We start from the raw sequence: 15074 nt of genomic DNA on the forward strand, positions 1-15074 counted from the left end.
TCATTGTGAAGCAAAGATCATATTTGATACTTCAAGTGGAATAAACGCACTTTTGAACTATGAATTATGAATAAAATTTCATTTTTCCGCATATTCATTTTTCCGCTGCCATACAAATGAAGCATAAATTTCTGCATAACCGACTTCTGTTTGTCGGTCTTCCCCAACAGCTCCCGGTGAGTGCCGACCGACGGTGGTCTAGCTGACGCAATGTAGTTATGAAGAAATCAAATTATTTAAAATCTAAATCTAAAATCTGTCAGTGTCCATGTACCATATGAAACGTCCCATACCAGAAGAATAAAAAGAAGAAAAAACGAAGCAGTGGACCAAAATACAAAGAATAAACATAAAAAAACTAACATTTAGTTCAGCGAATATATGCTCAAAGTGTAGGAGAAGATAATGAAAAATATCTATCAGTGTGTGTTAAAAATGAAAAAAGTAAGGAAAAAATTTCTAAATTCTGTTGGCAGCAAGTTGGAAGGTGATTCGTTTAAAGCTAAGAGGTAATCGTTCAGTGCCATGTGACGAAACGTCTGTCGTACGAAGAAGTTACTGTTAGTGAATGATATTATTTCGTTGTTCTTGATATGAAACCATTTAAAAAATTTTGCAGCGTTCAACTGACAAATTTGACATAAAATTATTCGTCTCCATTAAACTTCTCCATAACTGATTCAAAATAAAAAAATCTTTGAGTAAGGGTGATAGGGTCATTTGGCCGAGTTTTTCAACTATCCCCAACCAAATGTACTGATGTGGTGACCTCATGACGGCAGACGCATAGGTAATATATAATTAATTTAATAAGTTCTATCTAAGTTCTATCATTCTATCCATCTATATATATAAACATGGATTTCTGTCTGTCTGGCTGTCTGTCTGATTCTAATGGACTCGGAAACTACTGAACCGATCGACATGAAAATTTATATGAAGGACTTTTTGGGGTCGGGGAAGGTTCTTATGATAGTTCGTGACCCCTCACCCCTCTCTAAGGGGGGACTGCCATACAAATGAAAAAAATTCTGTACAACTCGAAAACTAATCAAGCAAATGGAGCCTAATTTGGCATGTGAAGATTTTTTTTTTACAAGAAAAGACACTCCTCCCCCCTCTCTAAGGGAAGAAGGGGGGGGGTTGTCTTTATTCTATCATATTTTCTGTATCAAACATTTATTCCATGTAACGGAGAAACATGTTATTTGCAAGTGGTTGCAAAATCTTGAACGAGAATTGTGTCTGAAAATAATCTGATATTCTAATGATGAGTTTTGGAATTTTATAGTAAAAGGTAAATTGAACGGGGTCGATCAGAGGATCAATCAATGAACAGTTCTGCGATTGGACCCATGAACTCGCGCTTTGTAAGAAAACGTGAATGTTTGAAGGTATAGATAACAAAAATCAAATTTTGAGCGGGACGAAGTTTGCCGGGTCAGCTAATTAAGAATAAAAAAACAATTAAGAATTAAAAAAAAAATGCAACGCAAACGCAAAAATATATTTTACGTATTTTCTGTAACAGTATCGATACCATAAACATCATTCACCATTTTGACGGTTTGGCTTGCATTTTCACCTTCGTAAAAAGGGCAATTCCAAATGAAATCGACAAATGACAAAACATGAGTATTTTTGATTCGAACGTAAGTTTGTATTCCATTTGGGTTGGAGAAAATATGATTTTTCCACAGCATTTGGGAATTTTTTGACTCAAGTGTAACTTTTGAATAGGGCGTATCGATAATTTTGATAATTTTCATCTCAAAAACTATGAGTCCAACCGAAATAGAGTATTGGAAAGAGTTATAGAGTATTGATGTCCAAATGTGAAAAAAATATACACTGAGAAAAAAATCAGTCATTTTTTATTTACACAAAAAAACATTAATTTGCAATATCTAAAATACATTTTTTTTTCATTTTTTTCATACAAAATGGAAGTCATGTAGAAAATTCAAAAAATGAATACAAGATGGTAAAACTAATTTGACGAATTGTGTGGAACATCGATTTTTTATGAATTTTCGAAACTTCGAATTTTTGTATGTTATCATTTATAGCAACAAATTATGAATTCTGATGTAATTTAAAACAAAAAAGCTCTCTATCAATCTCCTTCTAAATGCAGCCATTCTCGAGATATCAAAAAAAAATTTGTAATTTATTGTGTTTTTATAGTAAATAGAAGTAAGAAGACATGTGGGTTAATTCAGAACGTAGCGATAATGTTTTTTGACGTAACTCCTAAACATATAGTTTTACCATAATTATGTGTTTGGAATTATTATAAGCAAACTCGTAAAATTTCATGAACACTGCGGTATAACACGACAGACATATTAAAAGAGCCTATGTACTATTAAAAAAGACAATAAATTGGAAATATTTTTTCAAATATCTCGAGAATGGCTGCATTTAAAAGAAGATTGATAATGTGTTTTGAATCACATATGAATTCATAATTTGGGGCTAACAATGATTGTTAATATATAAAAATTCCAAGTTTCGAAAATTCATAAAAATTCGATGTTCCACAAAGTTCGCCAAAAATAGTTTTAGCATCTTGGACTCATTTTTTAAATTTTCAACATTTTTTTCTCATTTTTATATGAAAAAAATGAGAAAAAAAAATTAAAATATCCATTTTAGATAAAAGGTAAATTAAAGTTTTTTTTTGTAAATAAAAAAAAGTAATAACTTTTTTCTCAGTGTATATTTTTTTCAGGTTTTAACATCAATACTCTATAACTCTCTCTAAGACTATAAGACACAATTTCGGTACAACTCATAGCTTCAGAGATCGATACGCCCTCAAATCGATACGCCCTTTTCAAAAGTTACACTTGAGTCAATAAATTCCCAAATTCCGTGGAATACTCATATTTCCTCCAACCCAAACGGAATACAAACTTTCGTTCGAATCTAAAATACAACTTTTTGGAATCTGCATTTCTAGTTCGATTTCAAGTCAATTTTTTCATTCCACTGAGTATTCATCGCGAACACTATCGCGATGTGTGCGTGTGATGCAGTAATACACTCTGTCCAACTTATATAAGACCACCCTGATTCACCCTGATTAGAATTTTAACAAGATACATTCATACATCGTTGAATGCTTATAATAAAGTATATTTAACGTTAATTTCGTTCAAATGAGTTGTTTGTTCATTTATTGTGCTTAAATATGATAATTTCAGCTGTCCAGTTTCTATAAGACCACTTCTAAATTCATAATTACTATCAATGAAAAATTCAAAACAATCGGATGTTTTACATGTCAATAATTGGCAACCTTGCCATTTCGACTAATAACCTTGAAAATTCGCGTTGGAACACTATTTACCAAATTCTGCTAAACGGATTTCTCGATATTTTTCAATTTTTCCGAAATTGCGACCTTGAAATCTTGGTGTACCGTTTTCCCTCAGTGTTGATTCTGCGTACAACGATCGCCCCTAAGATTTTCAACAGGATTCAAGTCTGGAGAGCGAGCCGGTCAGTCCATAAAAATAGGTTTTTGGTCCTTAATCCGTTGCTCAGTTGACTTGCTGTTATGAATAGTAGCATTGTTTTGCTGGAATGTTAATTTCTTGTGACGATATCTACGGAAAAACTGTAGGAGAGAGGATTCCAGAGGATTCCATGTGCTCCCGTGGCCGAGTGGTTAGCGTCAAACCTAACATGCCGGGGGTTCGGGTTCGATTCCCGTTCTGGTCGGGGAAATTTTTCTTCAAAGAAATTTCCTCTGACTTGCACTGTGGTCACGCGTATTCTAGAGCTTGCCACTCAGAATGCATTCAATGCCTGTTATTTGGCATAGAAATCTCAACTAAGTACTAATGAAAATGACGCAAGTAATACTACGTTGAGACGGCGGAGTTCCTCTAGGAACGTTAGTGCCATATATGAAGAAGAAGAGGATTCCAGAACATGTACGTAATCCTTGAATGATGTGAAAGCTATCTTGAGCTTTCCGGTTGCACAGAATCTCGCCCAAACCACGCACGAGCCTCCACCAAAATTCCTAATTGAAAAATACTGTTCCTTTTTCCGTAAATCACAGCAGTACCCGTTGAAACCATGAAGTCATCGTCAGTGAAAATAACCTATATATTGAAGAAGATTTCGTTATGGTATATAGCAAAATGTATTCCTTTGGAAACATTATATGCCACAACATACCATGTCCCACTGTCGGTTCATGTGAGCTTTGGCAAAACTCGGGCTTCTTCCGATGTGAGATGGTGTATGATGAGGAGCTTTAATCTTTCAAGCCCTTTTTATGTGAGGATTTTTGAACAAAATTTGACAAATTGTCACCCGAGTAGTTGAGTATTTATGCTTACTATCTTCCTGAAGGTATCTGAAAAGAATTAGGATAATCACGCTGAGCTGACTTCGGGATAAGGACCGTTTCAAGCGCTTTCCTTGACCGCTTTCGGATCTATTTGTAGCAATACGTTGGTAATGCATATGGCTGGCTCACTGTTTAGTCTTTTGTAATTTTGCTTATAGCCTGAAATCTTGAAGAAAATCAGATTTTTCAAAAATTCAAAATGATGTATATCTTTCCATCAGGGTGGAAAAGGCTCAAACTCAAGGATATTTTTAGTCGAAGCCCATGAAAAATCATCGATAGAACTCATGGCAGAAGAAAAGTTGAATTTCTGTAACATAGTGAACACAGTGTTATTGAGAATAATGTGAAAGAAATAAATATTTAGAGATACAAGTTGATAAAATGGGTTGAACACCGGTACTGCCCAGTGCAAAGGGAAAGATTATCACTTCATAATCATAGCGGTCATAACTAATGCGTTTTCGCTGGAATTTGACAAAATATAAAAAGCTGAAAGTGAAAGCTGAAAAGTTGAAGAATGAATCAAAAATTCCAGCACAAAGGCTTAGGAGGTTATAAAAAAGGGTAATTGAGTCGGGATGGCAAGACCTGTGCTCGATATTGACGGGGCAGCTTGATTGACAACATTGTTGATCGTTTAACTCATATTTCATTTTCTGTCTGTTTTTCAGCGCCCAAATCCGACAAACTGAACGGCTGTGGCAGTATACCCACAACGGTCTCATTGGTGGCCTCCGGATCCTCCGCATCCTTCTCCCCGAGCAGTAGTAATAGTAGCAGCAACAGCAGCAGCAACAGCGGAAGCCTCAGCTCCAGTTCGCTGGTGACGGTCAAAAGCGCCTCAGCCGTTATAGCGGCGGCGGCTGCAGCAGCTGCAGCCGCTGCCAACAGTGCCAACAATCTTACGAACAGTACAACATCCGCGACCATCGGCAGCAATGGCTTCGGAGGACATAGCAGCAGAAGTGATAGCACCAGCAGTTGCAGTAGCAGTAGCAGCAGTAGCAACAGTAGTAACAGTAGCAATAGCAGCGCCTGCAGCAGTGGAAGCGGGTCATCCAGGACTGTGATCACGATAAACGGATTGCCGACGGTAGTCAAAAAGCCACGGCCCAAAACCGCGTCGCCAACGAGACATGGACCCCAGCAGTGTCAGGTAAGTTTCGCCGGTGTGTCTATTCTCAATTTGAGAAAATTTGCAGAGAGATGGGGACGCTCTGTGGTTTGTTTGAAAATTAGCTGTGAACACTCGGGAGTTTGCGGTAATTAGCTGGGCTTTATTTCGTCTGGCGTTACAAAGCCTTCAAGTGGTTCGCTCCAAATTAACGGAAAAACCGCACAGTGAAAGCCGAAAGCACAAAAAATAATTAATACCTGATAGAATGATTGGCTTCTCGGCATTGGTGGCAACAAGCTGTTGTTTCTGCTGTCGCTACTTACATACCCCGCATTGGGAGGGGGATTTACTGTAACAAGGAGCAGGACTAAGTCACACAAAAAGAGCGCTCCTCCCTAAGATTGGTGGTTACATGAGACGGAAAGGGAAAATATAAGCTTCTCTTTGATGTCATTCAATTAAATTATAAATGACTTTATTCGGTGGAAAATCTGCTCCCATTCGGTTGGCACGAGTTGATCGTTAGTTAGGCCCAACTTTTTGATGCCTGTTGAATGTTGGGGATGTTGAGGGTGTTGAGGATGTTGAGGGAAACGGTAGCGATAATGATGATTTGAGGTTTTAAATTTTCCAACCGTTGGGTTTGTTGGAATTTCATCGTAAAGCAAAAATCAATATATCTTCGTACCTAGGAGGTGTTGAAAATTTCGATAAATTTGCGCACCGCAGCGATATACAATTTTTTCAACGCTTATTCTAAATGGCGGAAGACTCCATTACAATTTATCGCATCATCTTCATCTCCGGAATTGATTACAACCATCCAACAGCTTTCAATTCGAATCGTTCCTCGTGGGGCATCATTCGGTATCACTAATGTTCTCCTCGGTTGCCTGATTCTGTATTTTTCTTCTCGTGTCGATATTCTCGTTTGCATTCTCAACGGAGTCTTTGCTTTCTGGCTGGCAATAGATATTAAAATTATATTCAGAATGGAAAAGCACTTCATAAATATTTCCTTCTGCTGCCCCCTCCCCCATTGATTGACGCTTTCCGCTCGCTACTCGGGAAAGGCTTCGAACGCAAATGGTGTGCGCATTGGAGTCTCTGCAGATTGGGTGTAATTCTACGCGCCTTTCTTGTGCAAACGATATCTTCAAACGCGTACCAGAAACCAAACCAGAACCAGCGCGAACGCGCGAGCCAAAAAGATGCAAATATTTATGTTTGTACATATTCGAATAAATAAATTTATTTGAAATAAATACTTGACTGGCGGGGACTCCAGCCTTCCCCCAGTCGGATGGCGGAAGGTGGGAGACTAGTGGCATCGGATTGGAAAACCGGTGAAAAATATTGATATCACGTCTTCGTCTCGTGAGCAGCTATTGCAAGCGGTGGAAAGCAATTCCGGGAAAGAGTTCCGAGTTGACGACTGGAAAGCTGGCAGAATTGAATTGAATTTCCCACCAACATCCATCCTACCGTCCTCGCCTCTCCCCCGCGGAATATCAAAAGACAAGCAAGCAAACGTAAAGATGGGTGTGCCGCTCGGTGTTCGCTTTGATGCCGAATGTCAACGATCGTAAATTGATTTAAACCCCGCCGTTCGTTCCGAAAAGGGCGACGAAATTTTATCAATCACTGATATGGCGGAAGGACTTTAACGATATTTTTTTTTAGACCGAGAGACAAACACATAAATTTATCTAATTTTTTGAACGGTGATCAGTTTTACTCGTCATGGAAAGACATTGTTTCTTATCCGTTTTGTTTTCCAATCTCTCTACTTCAATTTATTTATAAAAAATCAATCCGAATCTGGAATCTCAATTTGGAGTCAGAAACTGGAATCTGAATCTAGAATCAGAATCTGGAATTCGAATCTGTAATTTGATTCGGGAATATTAATCTGGGGTCTGAATCTTGAATCTGAATCTGATACCAAAATCAGGATAGCTTGAATGAACATCATATCTGTATATGAAACATTGAACAAATGCTTGCCATGCTTTGCACATTCATATAGGGCGGATATAATACTTAAAAAGGCGAAATATAAGACTCTTAAAATGCTACGGGTACAGAGTTTAATAAACAGTTCTAATGCATATATATGGTAACCTAGAGGCGTCAAGTTGTGTTGCTTCTGTTTATTTGGAAAAGAAACAAGCCATCGATCCAGTTGGTGTTCGAGAGAAAACACGAGAAATAAATATTTATATTAGGGTGACAATGGATGTATGAGAAAAATTTCATCATCTAATTTCAAAAACCGATCATGTACATTTTGCTTATTGGCCCAAAAAAATGATCTGTGCAAAGTTTCAGCTCGATCGGACATGATTTCGGGGTGCCGCAAAGCGCTCAAAGTTTTAATTTTTTGATCCTCGAAAATCTCCCAAGGGGGAGTGAAAGAAATTTGGAAAATCGAATTTTTGTTTTCGATGTCAAATGACATAAAAATGCATGAAATGTCGAGATATGGTGTCATCTCGAAAACAAATTATTGGCCGAAAATCGACCTTTTTGAGAGGTAATGAAAGTATGGAAAAAATAATCATCGAATTTAAAGAATTATTGGTCCAAAAACAAGCGATCTGTGCAAAGCTTCAGCTCAATCGGACACGATTTAGGGGTGCCTCAAAGCACTCAAAGTTTTTATTTTTTGGCCACTCATTTTGTCTCAAAAAGTCCTTATGTTTTGAATAAACATAATGAATTATTAAAATTCTTCATATCATACAAGCTCGGTTTGCAAGGTGACAAGCACGTTATTGTCATTAATACTAATAAAACACCGATTGGAGAACACGTATATACATTCAATGCGTATATTGTTGAATACATTGCTGGAGTCATGGTAGGCGACTGCACAGCGACGCGAGGAATTATGATTCGAAGAAGAAACAATAATCTTGACACGCATCGTTCAAACGACGTTCTCCATCTTAGAGATGGACGAGCGCTCACGAGCCGCTCATTCGAGCCGGTACGTCAGAAAGAGCGTACGATCCACGATTCTTTAAAAATGAGCCGCGGTTCTCAAATGAACGGCTCTTATATGTACGGCTCTTGAATGAACCATGGTTCAAAAAAGACCCACGGTTCTTTCATGAGCCGTTGGCTCTATTCTCGTTCATTTGAGAACCACGGTTTAAAAAAGAACTGCGGATAAAATAATCGTGTTTTTTTAAGAGCCGGCTTATTGATAAAGAACCGTAAATCGTACGTTCGTTCTGATGAACCGTGGCTTGCGGCAGTGCGGAAGAAATATATGTTTCCAATGCTGCTTTTTAAGCGGCTTCATTTAACTGTTTGTATGTTTGTAAATTTTGGCGGATTACATATTTTCTCGAAATCCCATAAATAAAGGTATCTAATGAAAGGACTTGACTAGTAGAACACAGTTATTTATGGAAAATGTAAATCCAAAATGGCCGCCACCCCAAATAGTGAAATGTGTTTTTTTAAAACCCTCTCAATATGGGTATCTAATGAAAGGCCTTGACTAGTAGAACATAGTTATTTATGTAAAATGAAAATCCAAGATGGCGGCCGTTACAAAATGGCAGACAACTAATTTCGTCAAAACCCCATCAATGTGGGTATCAAATGTAAATGTACTAGTAGATCACAGTTATTTATGAAAAATGTAAATCAAAAATGGCCGCCACCCCAAAATGGTGAAATATGTATTTTTTCAAAACCCCCTCAATATTGGTATCTTATTAAAGTACATGACTAGTACGACACAGTTATTTATGTAAAATGGAAATCCAAGATGGCGGCAGTTATAAAATGACAGACTACATATTTTGCCAAAACCTCATCAATATGGGTATCTAATGAAAGGACTTGACTAGTAGAACACAGTTATTCATGAAAAATGTAAATCCAAAATGGCGACCGTTACGAAATGGCAGACTAAATTTCTTCTGAAAACCCCATCATATGGGTATCAGATGAACGAGCTTGATTATAAATAAATAAATAAATAAATAAATAATATAGTTAATCAGAAAAATATTTCATTCGAAATGTTTCAAAAACGTTTGGTATATATAAAACGGGGAGGAAACTGTGTCATTATCGAAAACTGTTATATTCTCCCGACTGATAATTCGACATAATCAACATTATATGGATCAAGTGAAATCAGTTCTAGTGATTATAAAAAAGCTCTCTATTGATTTTGGAGCTAGTAAAGCGATCTACAAATCTTGAGTCAGACGAATTTGTAGCCTAACGAATACTGCTAGATCGTTGATAATGATGCTAAAAATTACATCCATAGAATACACACCTACGAAACTACCACAAATCGTTGATGATGAAGCGCTGTCCGAATGGGAGGAGTTTGATGCATTGGTTGACAGTCTTCGATCCTCACATGATCCAAAAGCTGCTGCAACATCTATTGTAGATAAACATTTAGCGGAACCACATTTGCTGAGACTAACCCTTCGTTTTGATGGAATGAAAGGAAATCTATCTCTCCGCAGCTCTATCTTTTTTTTTGTTTTTGAAAATATTATGTACTCCGGCGACTTCAGGACCATTTAACCAATTTTTTCCGAAAGCAAGACAAGTTTGCAGTGAAAGATGTCGTAGACTTTCATCAGATAACATTGAAAAGATAATATTTATAAATAAAAAAAAATGAAGAAGATCATTGTGATGGAAATATATCAGAGAAAACCTTCAGTAAAGTAATATTTTTACTTTTCTCTGCACTGATTATTGTTTTAAACCATATTTTTTACGTCTTCCATTCTGTACATATCCGAATAAACCAGTTCTTGAAAAGAGCCGTCGAGCCGCTCTTTTCATTGAGCGCACGGCTCTGAGCCGCTCACTGAAATGAACCGTTTTGCCCATCTCTACTCCATCTTCTTCTTCAATGGCACTAATGTTCCTAATGTTCCTAACGTTTACCATCTCAACGTAGAATGACTTGCGAGTGATATAGAGGCAGAGAGCGAACGACTGCGATTCTAGGCAATCAGAAACAGTATAAGGAAAAATACACTCAGTTGCGAGACGCTATCATGAGCAACTCAGGAATTTGCTATTGCCAGGACTAAATACATGCATTGTCATGATATTACAAAACGTGTGTTCAAACAAAAAAATGAATGAAATGTAGAATGAGCTTCATTACAACGTTACATGTATTCGGTTCCACACCTTGCTGGGTGTATTCGGCTGGATAACAAAAGCAAGGATTACCTCATATGCATATTTTAATTTGGATAGTTGACAAAATGCGCCCTGAAGAAATCGATAGTGTAATTTCATCAAAAATTCCAGATACGTCTATTGATCAACTACCCACCCGTAATCTGAAATCCGATCGAGTCAAAATTGCCCGAATCGATTGCAATATCACCTTCTGTCATCCGTTCGACCTCGACGGGTTGCGCAAATGTCATCCGACCTTAAAACGCAATGCGTATAGACGTCATTGAGTTTCGTGTTCCATTTCTGTGAAGCGTAAATTGTTATGAATTTTCGAGTGAAATAAACACGCTTTTGAAACAAAAATTTTAAATGAAATATGGCTCTATTGTGTGTTCTGTGTAACAGAATAACACATTCTCTGCAGGTAGGGAAAAATCTTGAACGAAAATAGTCTCTGATGATTATTTTAAACTCTGGACAATATTTTCGCTGAAATACAGGGAGATTAATAGAAACATAGTTAAGTTAGGGTCAGGACTATGTCTACTAAGTATTTGAACAACATCGAATTAAAATTTTTGTTCAAATTTCAAAAACTTAAAATTGCATTCGGGTCTGCTAATGACGAAATATGGATGATTGTACGATACTGTTACCACAAACATGATTCATGACCGTGCGGCGATCTGAAACTTTCATAGCCTTGCATGGCAGATGGAAAATGTACATTGCATTTTCTTAAAGATTTCACCAACGACACGACCGCAAGCTTAGGTGGATGTCCAATATATCAACGAAGAAAAAGTGATAGTGATAGACAATCATTCATTAAAATTAACAACAAAGACATTGATATGGAATCGGCAGTGCCATATTCGCCTCAGCTGAGCAAAACATTCAATGATCATATTAATGTTGAGTTCTGTGGATCGATAAAGAGCTACAAATACATTTGCAACAACGAATTTTATATTGATTTTCCTTATATAATTTGTCTACTTTACGACAAAAATATATTCCTTTTTCACTTTCCATTTAACGTTTAAGAGAACAAACATGTCAGATTCGTTAATGGAATACATCAGGAATACAAGGAATGGTTTGTGTTATTTTAAATTTTTGTCGGTGGTCATCGACTTGGCGCTCTATTCCTCGGTTTTTCAAACACAAGTATGAACACAAGAGTAACGAACATTTCACGTACGTGTAGATCATTAAAACATTTAAACACACTTCTAATACATTAGTTACTTATTATTTAACAGCCAACATATTCACTAGAAATAATTTTTATTGCAGAACAACGTTTGCCGAGTCTGCCCGTATCATCATAGAAACATTTCTCGTACCCAAAAACCCGCATATTCCAAATTTGGCTCCATTTGCTTGATGAGTTCTCGGGTTATGCAGAAGTTTATGTTTCATTTGTATTGCAGCCTCCTTCCCCATAGAGAGGGGGTAGGTATGTGGAACCACCATAGCAACATTTACTGGTCTCTGAAACCTCCATATGCCATGCCAAGTTTGGTTCTATTGGCTTGATTAGTTCTCGAGTTATGCAGAAATTTATGTTTCATTTGTATGGCAGCCCCTCTTAGAGAGGAGGAAATGGCCACCATAGAAACATTTATTACACCCTAAAACCTCCGCATGCCAAATTTTGTTCCATTTGCTTGATTAATTCTCGATTTATGCAGATATTTGTGCTTCATTTGTATGTAAATTTGTAAATAAGCTTGAAAGTTCAATGAAGTCAAGATTGATCGACGGTTGATGCATGTCACCTTGAAAACACTATACATATTGTGCTCGTCCTGGCCAACCTCAGTTTCTATATTGCTACAGCGTTGAACGGATGTGCAAAATCTTTTGCCTCAGAATACATTCTCAGAATATGCGTGAAGTTATCATAGTGCAGAGCTTTCTGTGACAAGCAGAAGCAAAGAAAAATATTAAATGGGACGTGTCGCGTCTTTTTTCATACCACTATGTGGAGATTGATGGTGTATGATGGAATCACATGTTATACCCTATCAGATAGATAGCGGTAGTGGGGACACAAATATGCGATCGTCACCGTGTCTAGTACGAGACGAATATTCGCGAAGCATCCTGAGTGCACTACGTGCAATGCCAATAAAGACACAAATTTTGTGTATTGTCGTCGCGAGAACAAGAACGAATTATGAATTACACTTCTTAAACTGTCATTTCCACAAAACCACGCAAACCCATCGGTCCTTTTCAGGGCTACAAAACTTTCGGCCAATGAGTTATTTTGAAAATTTCGATACACTCTAAAATAATATTCGATTTAATCAAAAGCGAATTTGTTTTTATAATTTTTTCTGGAAGGGAGATTCTGTGAATTTTGGAGCGTGTTCGGATTTATTTGTGTAATGATAATGGTGTTTTGAGTTGTAGGAGCTTTTTCAAACTCTCTGGCTTTTCAGCTCATTCTCCTCTAGCCTTAAAAAAGTCCAAAAAAGAAAGGTCATTTTGAAAGCCTCGCTGCCGCTGCCATCTGGTCGCTAACAGGATGAATGTCTTATTTGTAACTTTTTTCGATCGATCAATTATTTTTAGTGAATTCGAACATTGTTTCTAGGTTAGAAGTGTCATCAAAGTGCAGCACCTTTCAAGCCTAGTGTTATGAAGTTATTTTTCAGCGGTAAGAGTTACGTTCTTCGGTGGAAAACTGAAGGTAAAAATTTGTTCCGCAACGGTTGCTGTCGACACCACCACCGCAACACACATCCGATTCGGTTCGGAGTTTCTGGACCTACGTTAATAATGCGGTGCAGTTTCGGAGACCACCCTTTTTTATTTATCTTTTTTTTTGCGGCCCGTGACACCATGACTCACACGTGTTCGTGACCCGTATGAAAATAGGTTGAGTACCGCTGATCCAGAAGTCATTCTTTTTTTCGAAAATAAGTCCCGAAAACACGCTGCAGCTGCATGATATGTAAAAAATGTGTTACGTGCCGCTGTTCACAAATAAGCTGCCAGACTTTTGCCCGTTATATTTATGAGTTTTTATTTTAATTCTAAGGTTTGTATTATTCTCAATAATAAACGAATTAAAGTAGTCAGAAACATTGAAACAATTTTTTTCGTTCTGGTTTTTATTACATAATACAAGAACAATATATGTGAAAATGGCTTATGCTTTTCAGAAGTCATCTAGGCATAAAATAATTGCAGAAAATATCTGAGTGATTTGGTAACATAGAAACTGACTTACTCTCTTTTAACCCTCCGGTATCAAAATCGTAACTCGTATATCTAAGACTGTACGTGTCTCTGTAATATTGCTATTGTATATTTTTAGGCGTTATTGGTATTTATTTAAAGAAAAATATATAAAGTATAAATTATTATAAAATATAACTCCAGAAAATATTTTTTCCTTAAATTCATTCAGTTTTAGTAGTCATTCAATTCAGCCTCCTCATTGATTTTCGGTCTGTCAGACTGTATGCGCGAATTATGAGGGTTAATTTTTATATTGGAGCAATGTGCCTCATTATGGGATGAATTAAAAAGCTCTGGTAACATTTGAGAATGTATTGAAGTCTGCAAAATTTGAATGAGTTTTATAATTGATTATAGGTTTATAATGTTTCATAATGTCTTATGACAGAAGCAGCCAAATGAAATCATGCAGCTAAACGAGGATTTCGGGGCTAAAACACTTTTGTTTTATCCAATTTGTTTATTTGTAGGCTCATTAGCATTTTAGCTGTAAGAGATCCGAATTTTAATCGTGTACATGTAACATGTTTATCATATCTATAATTAGCACATTACACAGGCGTTAGAGTATTCCCTTCTACACCATTGCATATGGTACACACTTACACAGTAGCCATTTAGGCGTAAGAGTTTTCCTTCTGTTCTACCATTATCCAGTTCGACCGGACAGCGGAGACAGTTGATTGATCATTGTTGAGTTATTTATAGAACAGCAGCCCGATGTTTCTTGCAGAGCAGAGAAGTTGTATGGATGAATCGATCTTATTTCGACTGTGGATCAATCTCTATCGCTGATGATGTACGTAGTTATTCTGTAATAACACAAAATGAGGGCCCCAAAATTTGAACTCATGATCGATCGCTTGTAAAACACTTTCAATTGTAATTATAATGAAAAACGGAAATAATACGCACAAAAAAAATCCGGCCAATTATTGCGTTTTCCATGGTGATGTGTTTTATCGACACGGAGCGTTTTACCCTAAGTTTCCCTACTATCTATGCTTGATCTGACACCGCGCTGCCCCGCGAATGCTCGAAAAAACACATTCCACGAAAAATCAAATTCCAAGGAAGGCGAATGCAACATTCGCCGACGTTCCATGGGCAGCAGCTGTTTAAGCCATGTGATCAGGGTTGCCA

General features: G+C 37.1%; 1 protein-coding gene across 5 annotated transcripts in view; it reads left to right on the top strand.

Annotated features, from left to right (window-relative positions):
* LOC129762268 (serine-rich adhesin for platelets) overlaps positions 1 to 15074 on the top strand; it is a 481936-nt gene that overhangs the window by 343622 nt on the left and 123240 nt on the right. For all 5 annotated transcript variants that reach the window (XM_055760379.1, XM_055760383.1, XM_055760380.1 and 2 more), the window contains exon 5: positions 5044 to 5528. In XM_055760379.1, coding sequence (XP_055616354.1) covers positions 5044 to 5528 — 485 coding nt within the window. The remainder of the gene's footprint in view (positions 1 to 5043; positions 5529 to 15074) is intronic.

This window comes from Toxorhynchites rutilus, chromosome 1 (genome assembly GCF_029784135.1).
Source record: "Toxorhynchites rutilus septentrionalis strain SRP chromosome 1, ASM2978413v1, whole genome shotgun sequence".
Lineage (NCBI taxonomy): Eukaryota > Metazoa > Arthropoda > Insecta > Diptera > Culicidae > Toxorhynchites > Toxorhynchites rutilus.